At 37.6% G+C, this 15,577-nt stretch overlaps 5 protein-coding genes across 5 annotated transcripts; 4 read left to right on the top strand and 1 right to left on the bottom strand.

Moving 5' to 3' along the window:
- Positions 1 to 5,314, bottom strand: dynlt2b (dynein light chain Tctex-type 2B). Its single transcript, XM_076088122.1, has 5 exons — positions 4,790 to 5,314; positions 3,991 to 4,124; positions 3,477 to 3,546; positions 2,369 to 2,432; positions 1 to 2,270 (listed from the first exon to the last, which is right to left on the bottom strand). The coding sequence occupies exons 1-5, from the start codon at positions 4,834 to 4,836 to the stop codon at positions 2,223 to 2,225; spliced, it is 363 nt and encodes a 120-aa protein (XP_075944237.1). The 5' UTR covers positions 4,837 to 5,314; the 3' UTR covers positions 1 to 2,222.
- A 472-nt stretch (positions 5,315 to 5,786) lies between these two features.
- LOC142946667 (receptor-transporting protein 3-like) lies at positions 5,787 to 7,332 on the top strand. Its single transcript, XM_076088120.1, has 2 exons — positions 5,787 to 6,035; positions 6,645 to 7,332. Exons 1-2 carry the CDS (start codon positions 5,887 to 5,889, stop codon positions 6,985 to 6,987), a joined length of 492 nt encoding a protein of 163 aa, XP_075944235.1. The 5' UTR covers positions 5,787 to 5,886; the 3' UTR covers positions 6,988 to 7,332.
- Positions 7,333 to 8,744: 1,412 nt separating this feature from the next.
- On the top strand, positions 8,745 to 9,955 carry LOC142946668 (receptor-transporting protein 3-like). The gene is made up of 2 exons (XM_076088121.1): positions 8,745 to 8,952; positions 9,341 to 9,955. The coding sequence occupies exons 1-2, from the start codon at positions 8,804 to 8,806 to the stop codon at positions 9,669 to 9,671; spliced, it is 480 nt and encodes a 159-aa protein (XP_075944236.1). The 5' UTR covers positions 8,745 to 8,803; the 3' UTR covers positions 9,672 to 9,955.
- A 1,655-nt stretch (positions 9,956 to 11,610) lies between these two features.
- On the top strand, positions 11,611 to 13,088 carry LOC142946664 (receptor-transporting protein 3-like). The gene is made up of 2 exons (XM_076088116.1): positions 11,611 to 11,835; positions 12,396 to 13,088. The coding sequence occupies exons 1-2, from the start codon at positions 11,687 to 11,689 to the stop codon at positions 12,736 to 12,738; spliced, it is 492 nt and encodes a 163-aa protein (XP_075944231.1). The 5' UTR covers positions 11,611 to 11,686; the 3' UTR covers positions 12,739 to 13,088.
- Positions 13,089 to 14,342: 1,254 nt separating this feature from the next.
- On the top strand, positions 14,343 to 15,560 carry LOC142946665 (receptor-transporting protein 3-like). Its single transcript, XM_076088117.1, has 2 exons — positions 14,343 to 14,558; positions 14,946 to 15,560. Exons 1-2 carry the CDS (start codon positions 14,410 to 14,412, stop codon positions 15,274 to 15,276), a joined length of 480 nt encoding a protein of 159 aa, XP_075944232.1. The 5' UTR covers positions 14,343 to 14,409; the 3' UTR covers positions 15,277 to 15,560.
- The last annotated feature ends 17 nt before the right edge of the window (positions 15,561 to 15,577 follow it).

Genomic DNA, 15,577 nt, shown 5'->3' with positions numbered 1-15,577 from the left:
TTCATATTTTCATATTTTTTTTAATAGTATGTTTTTTCATATTAAACATGCAAAGCAATACATTACTAGATTTATTTATATAAAAACAAACAAATGGGCATTTGAAAGTGTATAGAGAGCAATTATTACAATGCTTCAAATACTGTCTCTGAGTAAATAAGCCATCAGTCAAATGCAAGTAAACAGTTTATTTGCTATTGTGTTTCATATTCCCACTATTCAGTCAAAGATGGTATCTCATAGTCAAACCTTCTTATGCTTGTTGACGAAGATAAAAAACAGTGGAAGATCTGATGTCCGCTTAATTCCATGAAAAATCGATCTCGTTTCATCAGCTGAAAGATGATTAACATCAACAAGATGGGTCAAAACAGCAGACGCTTCAATGAGCAAACAAGATATAAACATATCGTCACATGAATTGGTATAACCCAATAACACCTGTATGCCTCTTCCGTCACTCTTATTATTATTTGGAAGAGCACGCACCTCAAGCCCCTTAAGAGGAACTATTTGTCAACGTGGTCAGCCTTCAAAATGACTCAAACTTTGAAATCAAAATTGAGACATTAAAGAAATTGAAGAGAATGAACATGAAAAAAATCTTTTAGTTCGAGACTTTTGAGTGTACGAAAATGGGAATAGAAAAATATTTTTGGGATTTTAATTAGATTTCTTCAAACCAGAAAACTAATTAAATTGAAGGCAATTTAAATCCATTATACTTCATATTAATTGAGGATAATCAGGAGGGTGTTTTTATCAATATTTTTGGGGAAATACTCTGAATATGGGTTTGCAGCAGTTGATCATATTTTGTATGAAACTATCACTTATTACTACAACTTGCTGAATTCAAAAAAATTGAATATTTGAGGAGGAATGGCCAAAACATTTGTTTGATGAGCTTCTAGAGGTTCATTCTCACCTCAGCTGTGTTTACAATCAGAAATAGAAAGGTAAAAACCTACTTTGGCATGTATGTAATCGGAGTACGAGTCATTTGACTAATTGATTCAGCTAAGCTTGATCACTTCGACTGCTCACTTCTGTCTAATTGGTCTCTATAAATAGTCTGAAAGGCATCCAGTTTTCCAGCTGGGGCCTGGTTTGTTGAAAGGAAAAAATCCTTAAATTGAAGATAGACATCTCAATTTGGCCAAGAAAATACAGGGGGAAATTGTTTGGAAACGTTTTACTGTTGGACACAATTATCTTTGACCGACAGAAAACTAGCAATAGCTGCAAATACTGTAGTTAAATGAAGAAAAAAAAGTTTAATTAACTTTTACCTGCCATATGCTAACATTTCAGTTTTTTTTTAAAGCAACATAGGAATGTTAATAAAACCTAGAAGTTGTGCATGTGATTTATAATTCAGTTATTTACAATTATCGGAAATGTGTTTTGATGTCACTCACTGACAGAAAAAAAGTCTAAATAGCGTAAACAAGAAAAACACTAAAGAAAGAAAAGTGGATGTATCAATAAAAACAAAAAGTGATGAAACAGACTTAAATCTCAACGCACATGAAGCAGCGGACCTAAACATGCGAGTCCAGCTTCTGCTCCACTTGAGAGAAGAGAAAAGAGAACAGATCAGATCTGTGCTGAGCGATGAGCATCATCTCCCCTGTATTTTCTAAGCAGTTACAACTTGGCTTTACTAAATTTAAATGAGCAGCTGTATGTGAAAAGAAAAACACAAATATCCAGAATACTTACAGTAGCTGGCCAGCGGTAATGATCTGTCATAATGTTGATAATTAGAGACAAATACTGACCTCTACTGTAGCTGCTGTGCTAAGTCAAGCACCCAAAGCGTACAAAAACACACTCTGCTGCGTCATTAGCATTCTAGTAATCAAGCAGGTCTGCTGAATACACAATAAAATGTGCCAGGAAATATTGGTGGAGACGTTTTTAATCTGTTAACCCTTCAAACTAAACAGCTGATCACTTTTCAAAGAGGCCTCAGTCTTCAATAATCATCTTGCCAAGTCAGGAAATCCCTCATCTTCAAAATCACGACAGTATCAACACGGATATCCATCACTTCTACACTGAATGTCATCCGTCTTGATCACAAGATGCAGCAATTCCATACAGTTACTTCAGATCAACGCACCGTGGGCCTGAAGTGTTGGAGGGGAGCGGTCTTATTTGGATGTTCACCTCACAATTTTTCATCTGGAAGATTTCTGTCATCCATCCTTATGTCCTCAGTAGTAATAGCTTCCGAAAACTGCCACCATACAGAACAAGCTGTCCTGTAAAGGCAAAACACATTTAACTGATTAAAATAAATTAGTGTTGAGGAGTCTGTTTTCCGCCCTAACGTCTGAATGAACAGAACAAAGGCACCTACGTTCAGGAAAATATCTTCTGCATAGTTGTCTGTGTCGGCATCCCATAAACACCTTGAAGACATCCTGGTGAAACACATGAGAAGGTCAAGCATTCATTTTTGAAGGTCTGAACTATTTTATGAAAAACATCGTACAATGTAATGCAATCCAAAAGGACGAGCCCTTTAATCATAATATACATTTATTGTGGACTGTGAGTCAGAAGGACATTCCAACTCCATGCTATTTTTGAGAGTGGGCGGAATATTAGAAACACCTTTCAATATAAATCAATCTAATAAAACATTGTGGCACATTGTTATTTATTTTATTTTTCCTGGAATTCTAAAATATCTTCTTTAATACACGGAATTAAGAATTCTAGTGTCACTCAGTTGACACCATTACTGCTGCAAAACTTACAGTGAAATCTACAAATTCAAGCAAAATGTGTATGACAGCAGTAATGAAAAAAAATGTTGCTACAGTAAGGGTTCCCACACAACTTTCCTATAACTTTTCCATAACATTTTAACCCATTTCCATAATTGTATTTAAGTAGTTTAAATATCCTATTGCGAACATAGGGCGCAATTATGAGGCTCTTACTCCAGTGTGCCCCTTATCCCATTGCTAGGTTGAGCAATATTGGCTTAAGTTGTCTTAGACATTCCCGCTGCCAACTAGCTACATACAGAAACGTATATCACATGATAATACTGACATTTCACACAGCATGAACATATTTTAAACAATTGACAAAACAATGTGAATTCAAAAAAATCTAACCTTTTCCAAAACTTTCCGTTAATTTCAAACCATTCCCAGGCCAGGAAAACCGTTTTTCTAATTTCCAAACTTTTCCAGGAGTTCCATGACTGTGGGAACCCTGTGCAGTAACACTGAAAGAGACTCTGATAAATATAGTTGTCTTATCGCATTGTTGGTCTTTTCTTTTGTGTTGCAGCTTGGGCATCCATAAAGTGCACAATAAATATATCGCACATCCGCTAAGTTGGTGAAATGTTTTTGTCCATCACTGAAGTGTTGACAAAGTGTCGGAGAGTATCCCCACATATTAGTTATGCAAATTTCTATTTTTTGTTCACCACTACCATCATCACTTACTTGACTCCTTGTCCGCGTTGTTCTCCAATTACCACTTGCACGACCAGCTTATATTTGTCAAACCCTGAACCTGTTGAAGAAGAGAACTGAGCTGTAATAGTTTATCAGTAATAATGCAACATTTTCGCAGGGACGATACAGGAGTGGTTATTAACATGCTACATTTACTGAGTAGCATTTACTCAGGTAAAACATTTTATCTAGTAGGACTATCTTTGATGGGAGACATTTTATTGTTGACTATACTTGTAATGACAATAATTTACTTTCACGCTGTTTTATTCAGCTTAAATCTTCCGGCTTTATTTTTCCTTCTGTTCACTTTGTCCTTGTTTCCTTCTCTAAAGGATTCAGAGTGGTTCTGTACTGACTTCAATCAAAAGTAATATTTTGTTTCATAATTGGCAGAACACCTTTAGTTTGTTGCCTTGATGTCATTAATTAAAATGTACAACAGTACTTGGATACTCTGTCCTTCTGAGTTATAATCAGAGATGGAAAAAGCATCACTCACTCTTCACTTTGTCCTTAATGCATTCTCCCAGTGAACGGGACAGCTCTGGGACTTCTTCTGGGTCGTACCGCATCCCCGACAGTCGCTCCCTCACAATTTCACGAATGCACTCCTTCACAATGGCTGGCTTAAACCTGGGAGGTTAAACAGTCAGCAACAGAGCAGGAAATGAAGTTCAATCAGCCTTCACAGGTGACAACATGATCAGTCCCTCTCTGTCTGGGTCACTGAGCTGTAGAGGTCTCATAATCAATTCTGATTACATTTTGATTATCTGTCAACAATACATTTGAGTGATCTGTTTTACACACTAGCTTAAATGATATAGATTAAGATGTGTGTGTGTGTGTGTGTGTGTGTGTGTGTGTGTGTGTGTGTGTGTGTGTGTGTGTGTGCTAAATTGAGTCCTCCTCCTTAACCCTAGATGAACAGTGAAGCAGACATAGTTTACCAACATTGGGCTGATGACTGGAGACATTTGTCACACTTTTACTCAAATTGTGAACAGTTGATTTGACTGACAAATGTTCGTTAGCTCGCTTAACTAGCGTCACAGTACATGACGCCAAACGTGACCACTTCATTCAGACTCCAACTATCGACTAACGTTATTTACTTAGCCAATCTTAACGGTTGGCATAGCTAGGTTAACGCTAGTTAACGTAGGCGTAGTAGAAAACACCGAGGTAAGCGGCTAAATAGTGGCTAACTTAGCTTACAAAACACATCGTTAGCAATGAACTAGCTGGCTAAATGCTAACCACCTGTAATACCAACTGTAAGATGTTGACCAGCGTACTTGTACTGATGATTAGGTCGTATGAGGTATGTATCGGACCCCTCCATCGCAGATAAAGAAGGCAGACAGTTGCTAACAAGCTAATCTTTGCAAAGTTTCATCCGTAACCATAGCGACGTATTTTCCAACTTCCCGGTTTCAAAATAAGAGTACGACAAAATACGTTTGTACTGTGTCTTATTTTGAAATATGCTGGAAGTTTTTCCACATAGTTCTTTCCAATCGTCTGTCCGTTGGAGTCCTGTTATCGTTGTTCACACTTTTCTTTCTCAGGCAAGGAAAGCCTTTGATATCATTGTCTTCTAAAATGTCACTATTATCTCCGTCATTTCCTTCATCATCAAAAGAGGAAATACGGTGGAGGCAATTCTCTGCGGTCTTCCATCGTGATTTCTGAACATCCAAGGCCTCATCAACTACAGACAAATGAGAACGTATCTAATTTGGCTTCATTCACCCGAGAAAAACGGCACAAATGTGCTATGATTTCAGGAGCAAATCAAGACTCCTCTCTGGATTTAAAGATCAGCCTCCAGCTCTGATGGCGGCGGGGATAGCACTCTCCTCATCCTCCCCATGCTCCACATTATCCCATCTTTTCTTGCTTTGTCGAGGATAAGAAGGTCTGATTTAAATCACACAAAATTAAATGGAAAATGTAAGGCATTTTCCACACTACACTGTATAAAATGTACAAGTATTTATATACAAGACAGAAGACATGAACATCCCAGTCAACAAAATTGTTATTCCCCATTCTAGTTGTAGACCCGGAACAATAAAACCAAGTTTCCACTTTTAAATTGAATTTTCCTCAAACTCTCTGTTGGTAAAGTCACAGTACTTTTAAGTTTCATTTTCCTCAAACTCTCTATTGGTAAAGTCACAGTACTTTTAAGTTTTATTTTCCTCAAACTCTCTATTGGTAAAGTCACAGTACTTTTAAGTTTCATTTTCCTCGAACTCTCTATTTTTAGAGTCATTGTCTCTCAACCAAGGCATGATACGTCATTCTCAGGAGTTGTTTGTATACTGTGCAGATCAGCTGTCAGTGTTTAGTCTCTTTCTCAGCCAGCAGCACCCCTGGCACCGACAGGATGGCACATCCGGAGTGGACACGTCTCTTCCAGGTAGCAGCCAAGAATCTGAAACCAGGAGACTCATGGCAACTGGAGTTTGATGAAAATCTTATGCCTAACTGCAAAAAACCGGGCTGGAAGAAGTGTATCGTGAGCACCAGTGCAAGGTCAGTGTGTTTAACTACTATTAAATACTGTAGTTGGCACATTTATGTACAGTATGGTTAAAAATATATATAGTTGGATGCATTAGGTTTATTAAGGTTTTTCTCTATGTACATGCACTAGGTTATCTCATGGTCTCCACAATGTAAACCATTACTTTTTATGGTAATAAGTTGGTTTTGGTTAATGTTAGGGTTAAGGATATAGCTCTAAGTTAATGCCATGCCCAGCATGACAAAGGCTGGGTTAGATTTACATTGACAGAAGAAATAATGTCAGTGGTGGCCTTTGAGATGAGGCCAAAGAAGCATAGGTGTTGACAAAGTTTACATGACAGAACAAAGATTCTGGTTTTATTATGTAAACAGGTAGGAGGTGATGTCAAGTGTCTCTCTCCTCCTATTTTACCTTTTGCACTGGCTTCAGTCAAACGAAATTATTTAGCAAGATAGTCAATGATTAGGATCATCCAAATGACATTTAAAACCCAATTATATAATTTCTTCTCCCAGAGCATCGCTGCTTCCAAATGTTTCTGTAGCTAAAACTTGAGTTTCCAGTGTAACTTTGGTTCGTTATCATTTTGTTAAAGGGCCTGTGTCTTTTTCAAGGTACAAATGCTCTGAGTGTGGAAGAGGCTGGTCTTCTAACAAAGTGAGGGTTGCCTGCCACATGCGCCTGTCATACAGGCAGGGCGTTGTCAAGGTGAGGCCCTTCCGTCAGAACTGCAAGGAGTGCAGCGAAGCTCCAATGGAGAAGCCCAGCATCACCTCAGAGAACATCGAGATCCTCCTGAAGAATGTTGTGGAGAAAATAAGAATAAAATGCTACAATGAAGACCTGGGCAAAAAGAGCGAGCCTTTCACAAGAGTTGATGGTCAACGTCCCCATGAGCCTGCTCATTGTGAGGCCTGTATGCAGGGCATTTGTCCAAGGAGTCGGCCTTTTTCATAATGTGTGTGTGTTTGTGTGTGAGAGAGAGAGAGAGAGAGAGAGAGAGAGAGAGAGAGAGAGAGAGAGTTTCAAGCTGTATAGAGTTTTCCTGATGTTTTATGCCTAAACTCATATTGAATAAGCTAGTTGTATAAGGTTTCCCCTCCTGTCATTCTGTTACATTGTGTTGCTTCTATCATTTTCATATGATAATCAAGTGCATATAAGCTTTCATATGTATTCCTGTTGGTATCTTCTTGCTTTTAATTTTCTTTAAAATATTAATTTGTCTGCTCAAAAGCATTAAACCAGCCTTCTTACAAACATAAATGCAATAGATAAATAAATGTGTATGCATACAATTAACTACACGTATTTGTGATTTGTAGTGTGGGTGTTTTTTTCTTTTCAGATACATTATTTATTATTTATATAAAGGAATCACTAAGGTAAACTGATCTGTGAACAGTTGAATACCTGAATATTAGAAATACTATTTGGACATGTGCTGGTAAGAATTTTAGAAAATGGGATATTACCATCGACTGTTTATAATAAGGATATTACATACAGTGCATACACACAGTGAAGACATGGAAGCGTTTCACCAGCAGGTGGCAGTGTTGCATGAATACAGCAAGAAAACATTTCAGTTTCATTTCTCTTGCATTCCTTCCTTAGTGAGTGCTCTGAAGACTATGAAACACAGAGGCAGCGATCGTATTTCAGTTAATCTACACTAATCACATTTATTTTGTGTGTGATACATTAGTGAATCAAAAGTTAACTCAGTGATAATCATAAGACATCATAACTACACAAACACACACAAATATGTTACTTTTTCTTCACATGGGGGTACCCTTCTCTTCATTTCAGTGTATAAATAGGCTACCCAGAAATTCGACCGTCTACCAATACTTCTGTACATGCTTAACATCTGACTCATCGAAACAAAATTTTCATTTCCCTTTCAATTCCCAGTACAAGCCTAGACCTGCAACTTAAAGAACCCAGGTTTACACTTTTAAGTTCTTGTCCCTTAATATACTGTTGTGTTTCTTATGTTTATACTGTCCAAATTGTGTTGAAATTAAACCATGCACATGAGAAGAAGGTAAAAATGTTTGACAAGCTCCATCTATTTGTATAGAAATATGGTAAATATTAGCATATTTTTTCATCTTCTGCAAGACAGAAGACATAGAACACCCGAGCCTAACAAACTGTGGTTCCCCACTCCAGTATTATTTACAAAACTAGACCCGAAACTCAAGAAAACAAGGTTTCTACTTTTAAGTTTCATTTTCCTCAAACTCTCTATCGGTAGAGTCACAGTATCTTTCATTTTCATTTCCTTTAAACTCTCTATTGGTAGAGTCACAGTACTTTTAAGTTTCATTTTCCTCAAACTCTCTATCGGTAGAGTCACAGTATCTTTCATTTTCATTTCCTTTAAACTCTCTATTGGTAGAGTCACAGTACTTTTAAGTTTCATTTTCCTCAAACTCTCTATCGGTAGAGTCACAGTATCTTTCATTTTCATTTCCTTTAAACTCTCTATTGGTAGAGTCACAGTACTTTTAAGTTTCATTTTCCTCAAACTCTCTATCGGTAGAGTCACAGTATCTTTCATTTTCATTTCCTTTAAACTCTCTATTGGTAGAGTCACAGTACTTTTAAGTTTCATTTTCCTTGAATTCTCTATTTGTCGAGTCATAGTCTCTCAACCAAGGCATGATACGTCATTCTCACAAGTTGCTTATATACTGTGCAGATCAGCTGTCAGTGTTTAGTCTCTTCGTCTTCAGCCACCAGCACTACTGGCACCGACAGGATGGCACTGTCAGAGTGGACACCTGTCTTCCAGATTAAAGCAAATATTCTTCAACAAGGAGACTCCTGGTGTCTGCAGTTTGATGACAGTCTTGTGCCTGACAGCCCGAACTCAGGCTGGGAGCAGTACATTCGGAACACATGTGCCAGGTCAGTGTGTTGGACTACTTTTAATTAGTGTAGTGTTGTCATGTGTATATACAGTATGGTGTATCTTAAGTTAAAATAAATGATAGTTTAGGTGGCACATTTGGTTTATTACGTTTTGTACACATATGTACTTGTAATACTGAAGTAATGTCAACAAAAATATGTCTGATTTGGGGACCAAAACTGGTGCGCAATGTATACGTCTAAATTTTAGGGTAAGAATAAGGGTCAAGTTAGGGTAATGGAAATGAATGTTGTTAATACTCTATGACGTTATGTCCAGTGTTATATTGAGGGAAGAAATAATCTGGTAACACTTGAACGGCAGAGAAATAGTATCATTTTGCTAAAGGGCCAGTTTTAACTTGGGTCATCTGTCATTTTTAAGGTTCAAATGCTCTGGGTGTGGAAGAAGCTGGCCTTCCAACCGGGTGATGGTGGTCTTCCACATGCGCCTGTCAAACGGGCAGGGCGTTGTCAAAGTGAGGCCCCTCCGTCAGAACTGCAAGACGTGCAGTGATGCCCCAATGGAAAGGCCCAGCATCACCCCAGAGAACATCGACATCCTCCTGGAGAAGCTGGTGGAGAAGATCAGAATAAAATGCTACCATGAAAACCTGGGCAATGTAAACAGGCCTTTTGTAAGCGTGGATGTCAAAAGCCCCCATGAGCCTGAGCATTGTGAGGGCTGTATGCAAGGCATCTGTAGAAGGGACTGAGCTTGTGTTGCTATTAAGGTATAGCCTTTTTGTTAATTTAAAAGAATAATAATTACTCATATAAGCTAATCATAAATTATATAATACAATAATAATTGTATATATAATATTTCATTGGATTGTGCCCTCTATCATATTTATTAAGCATGTAAACTTTTAGATTTATTCTTGTTGGTAGTCAGTGGTCTTTAAAATATTAATATATCTGCTACAAAGCATTAAACAAGCCTCATCATCTTATCAACAGAAATGTGATGGACAAATAAAGCATATACAAACAATAATCTAAATGTACTCGTGATTTGTACTGAGTGTATTTTTTATATTTTTCAAAAAAGTCGTCGAGAGGAACGAGGCCTGTCAATGAATTCTGACATTGAAAGTATGTATAAAGGAGTCACTGAGGTAAACTGATCTGTAAACAGTACAATACTTAAATATCAAATATTATATTTGGACATGAGCAGGTGGAATGTAGAAAAGGGGATATTATGCATACAGTAGGTGTATTCTTTTTGTATGCATGCCGCATCACAAATGTGCTATGATTTCAGGAGCAAATCAAGACTCCTCTGGATTTAAAGATCAGTCTCCAGCTCTGATGGCGGCGGGGATAGCACTCTCCTTATCCTCCCCATGCTCCACATTATTCCATCTTTTCTTGCTTTGTCGGATTTTGAGGATAAGAAGGTCTGATTTAAATGATTGATGATGATTTAAATGGAAAATGTAAGGCATTTTCCACACTACACCGTATAAAATGTGCAAGTATTTTATCAGGTATCTCATATAGGCCAAATTAAACTATTTGCATAATAACAAGATTTTCCCTTATCTACTGTAGCTAATCACATTCAAACTGAAACCAGCCAACACAAATCCAATAATTCAAATCTCGATGAAGATTTATTGGAATAATTAAAGGGACTCATTTTGAATTTTGTTCTCGTGTCAAAAAGCCAGAGGGGTAAACACTGCACACAGTTTAATTGTCTAATAATATTGCGGCTAATGGTTGAACACGCGTGTGACTCAATACATTCAGTATTGATCATCATTGGCTACAGACGAGGTACGAATTACAAATGGCAGAAATTGAGTTACTCCCTGTTGTAACATTAAACCTGCAAATGAGGTTAAATGAGCCATTAGATGTTAATGTTTTTATTGATTTGTTACAATGAGCCGCTGACAAGTGTTTATGAATAGCTCTCATTGAAGAGATTAGAGGTTTATTGTTTAATGTTAAGCACCTTACTATTGTAGTTCCTACACAGATTATTGATGTGAAATCAGGAAAAAAAGTGTAAACAGCGAGGGCGGCCATGATATTGGCACCAAAAAAACACTTTTAATCTGTTGTTTAATGATGAATTTTCATACAGCACAGAAGTTAAAATTAGACTTAAAGTTGAAATTGAACTATTTACAGGAAAGATGGGTAGACATGTTTGACAAGCTACTGTCGCTATAGGGAAATGATAATGATGACACCAGATCAACAGTTTGTACAATTACTTCTGCAAAATTATCCCATCTATTTGAATAAAAATGTAGTAAATATAAGTATGTTTTCATCTCGTGCAAGACAGAAGACATGAACATCCCAGTCAACAAAATTGTTATTCCCCATTCCAGTCATAGACCCGGAACTTAATAAAACCAAGTTTCCACTTTTAAATTTAATTTTCCTCAAGCCCTCTTGGTGAAGTCACAGTACGTTTACGTTTCATTTTCCTCAAACTGTCTATTGAGTAACAACTTTTAAGTTTCATTTTCCTCAAACTCTCTGTTGGTAAAGTCACAGTACTTTTAAGTTTTATTTTCCTCAAACTCTCTATTGGTAAAGTCACAGTACTTTTAAGTTTCATTTTCCTCAAACTCTCTATTTTTAGAGTCATAGTCTCTCAACCAAGGCATGATACGTCATTCTCAGGAGTTGTTTGTATACTGTGCAGATCAGCTGTCAGTGTTTAGTCTCTTTCTCAGCCAGCAGCACCCCTGGCACCGACAGGATGGCACATCCGGAGTGGACACGTCTCTTCCAGGTAACGGCCAAGAATCTGAAACCAGGAGACTCATGGCAACTGGAGTTTGATGAAAATCTTATGCCTAACTGCAAAAAACCGGGCTGGAAGAAGTGTATCGTGAGCACCAGTGCAAGGTCAGTGTGTAAAAATATATATAGTTGGATGCATTAGGTTTATTAAGGTTTTTCTCTATGTACATGCACTAGGTTATCTCATGGTCTCCACAATGTAAACCATTACTTTTTATGGTGATAAGTTGGTTTTGGTTAATGTTAGGGTTAAGGATATAGCTCTAAGTTAATGCCATGCCCAGCATGACAAAGGCTGGGTTAGATTTACATTGACAGAAGAAATAATGTCAGTGGTGGCCTTTGAGATGAGGCCAAAGAAGCATAGGTGTTGACAAAGTTGACATGACAGAACAAAGATTCTGGTTTTATTATGTAAACAGGAAGGAGGTGATGTCAAGTGTCTCTCTCCTCCTATTTTACCTTTTGCACTGGCTTCAGTCAAACGAAATTATTTAGCAAGATAGTCAATGATTAGGATCGTCCAAATGACATTTAAAACCCAATTATATAATTTCTTCTCCCAGAGCATCGCTGCTTCCAAATGTTTCTGTAGCTAAAACTTGAGTTTCCAGTGTAACTTTGGTTCGTTATCATTTTGTTAAAGGGCCTGTGTCTTTTTCAAGGCACAAATGCTCTGAGTGTGGAAGAGGCTGGTCTTCTAACAAAGTGAGGGTTGCCTGCCACATGCGCCTGTCATACAGGCAGGGCGTTGTCAAGGTGAGGCCCTTCCGTCAGAACTGCAAGGAGTGCAGCGAAGCTCCAATGGAGAAGCCCAGCATCACCTCAGAGAACATCGAGATCCTCCTGAAGAATGTTGTGGAGAAAATAAGAATAAAATGCTACAATGAAGACCTGGGCAAAAAGAGCAAGCCTTTCACAAGAGTTGATGGTCAAAGTCCCCATGAGCCTGCTCATTGTGAGGCCTGTATGCAGGGCATTTGTCCAAGGAGTCGGCCTTTTTCATAATGTGTGTGTGTTTGTGAGAGAGAGAGAGAGAGAGAGAGAGAGAGAGAGAGAGAGAGAGAGAGAGAGAGAGAGAGAGAGCTGTATAGAGTTTTCCTGATGTTTTATGCCTAAACTCACATTGAATAAGCTAGTTGTATAAGGTTTCCCCTCCTGTCATTCTGTTACATTGTGTTGCTTCTATCATTTTCATATGATAATCAAGTGCATATAAGCTTTCATATGTATTCCTGTTGGTATCTTCTTGCTTTTAATTTTCTTTAAAATATTAATTTGTCTGCTCAAAAGCATTAAACCAGCCTTCTTACAAACATAAATGCAATAGATAAATAAATGTGTATGCATACAATTAACTACACGTATTTGTGATTTGTAGTGTGGGTGTTTTCTTCTTTTCAGATACATTATTTATTATTTATATAAAGGAATCACTAAGGTAAACTGATCTGTGAACAGTTGAATACCTGAATATTAGAAATACTATTTGGACATGTGCTGGTAAGAATTTTAGAAAATGGGATATTACCATCGACTGTTTATAATAAGGATATTACATACAGTGCATACACACAGTGAAGACATGGAAGCGTTTCACCAGCAGGTGGCAGTGTTGCATGAATACAGCAAGAAAACATTTCAGTTTCATTTCTCTTGCATTCCTTCCTTAGTGAGTGCTCTGAAGACTATGAAACACAGAGGCAGCGATCGTATTTCAGTTAATCTACACTAATCACATTTATTTTGTGTGTGATACATTAGTGAATCAAAAGTTAACTCAGTGATAATCATAAGACATCATAACTACACAAACACACACAAATATGTTACTTTTTCTTCACATGGGGGTACCCTTCTCTTCATTTCAGTGTATAAATAGGCTACCCAGAAATTCGACCGTCTACCAATACTTCTGTACATGCTTAACATCTGACTCATCGAAACAAAATTTTCATTTCCCTTTCAATTCCCAGTACAAGCCTAGACCTGCAACTTAAAGAACCCAGGTTTACACTTTTAAGTTCTTGTCCCTTAATATACTGTTGTGTTTGTTATGTTTATACTGTCCAAATTGTGTTGAAATTAAACCATGCACAGGAGAAGAAGGTAAAAATGTTTGACAAGCTCCATCTATTTGTATAGAAATATGGTAAATATTAGCATATTTTTTCATCTTCTGCAAGACAGAAGACATAGAACACCCGAGCCTAACAAACTGTGGTTCCCCACTCCAGTATTATTTACAAAACTAGACCCGAAACTCAAGGAAACAAGGTTTCTACTTTTAAGTTTCATTTTCCTCAAACTCTCTATCGGTAGAGTCACAGTATCTTTCATTTTCATTTCCTTTAAACTCTCTATTGGTAGAGTCACAGTACTTTTAAGTTTCCTTTTCCTCGAACTCTATTGGTAGAGTCACAGTACTTTTAAGTTTCCTTTTCCTCGAACTCTATTGGTAGAGTCACAGTACTTTTAAGTTTCCTTTTCCTCGAACTCTATTGGTAGAGTCACAGTACTTTTAAGTTTCATTTTCCTTGAATTCTCTATTTGTCGAGTCATTGTCTCTCAACCAAGGCATGATACGTCATTCTCACAAGTTGCTTATATACTGTGCGGATCAGCTGTCAGTGTTTAGTCTCTTCGTCTTCAGCCACCAGCACTACTGGCACCGACAGGATGGCACTGTCAGAGTGGACACCTGTCTTCCAGATTAAAACAAATATTCTTCAACAAGGAGACTCCTGGTGTCTGCAGTTTGATGACAGTCTTGTGCCTGACAGCCCGAACTCAGGCTGGGAGCAGTACATTCGGAACACAGGTGCCAGGTCAGTGTGTTGGACTACTTTTAATTAGTGTAGTGTTGTCATGTGTATATACAGTATGGTGTATCTTAAGTTAAAATAAATGATAGTTTAGGTGGCACATTTGGTTTATTAAGTTTTGTACACATATGTACTTGTAATACTGAAGTAATGTCAAAAAAATATGTCTGATTTGGGGACCAAAACTGGTGCGCAATGTATACGTCTAAATTTTAGGGTAAGAATAAGGGTCAAGTTAGGGTAATGGAAATGAATGTTGTTAATACTCTATGACGTTATGTCCAGTGTTATATTGAGGGAAGAAATAATCTGGTAACACTTGAACGGCAGAGAAATAGTATCATTTTGTTAAAGGGCCAGTTTTAACTTGGGTCATCTGTCATTTTTAAGGTTCAAATGCTCTGGGTGTGGAAGAAGCTGGCCTTCCAACCGGGTGATGGTGGTCTTCCACATGCGCCTGTCAAACGGGCAGGGCGTTGTCAAAGTGAGGCCCTTCCGTCAGAACTGCAAGACGTGCAGTGATGCCCCAATGGAAAGGCCCAGCATCACCCCAGAGAACATCGACATCCTCCTGGAGAAGCTGGTGGAGAAGATCAGAATAAAATGCTACCATGAAAACCTGGGCAAAGTAAACAGGCCTTTTGTAAGCGTGGATGTCAAAAGCCCCCATGAGCCTGAGCATTGTGAGGGCTGTATGCAGGGCTTCTGTACAAGGGACTGAGCTTGTGTTGCTATTAAGGTATAGCCTTTTTGTTAATTTAAAAGAATAATAATTACTCATATAAGCTAATCATAAATTATATAATACAATAATAATTGTATATATAATATTTCATTGGATTGTGCCCTCTATCATATTTATTAAGCATGTAAACTTTTAGATTTATTCTTGTTGGTAGTCAGTGGTCTTTAAAATATTAATATATCTGCTACAAAGCATTAAACAAGCCTCATCATCTTATCAACAGAAATGTGATGGACAAATAAAGCATATACAAACAATAATCTAAATGTACTCGTGA

The sequence above is a fragment of the Anarhichas minor genome, unplaced genomic scaffold, assembly GCF_050575085.1.
Source record: "Anarhichas minor isolate MPS153535 unplaced genomic scaffold, ASM5057508v1 ptg000010l, whole genome shotgun sequence".
NCBI lineage: Eukaryota > Metazoa > Chordata > Actinopteri > Perciformes > Anarhichadidae > Anarhichas > Anarhichas minor.
Note: the sequence above shows the minus strand (reverse complement) of the source record. Positions and strands in the feature narration are given on the sequence as shown.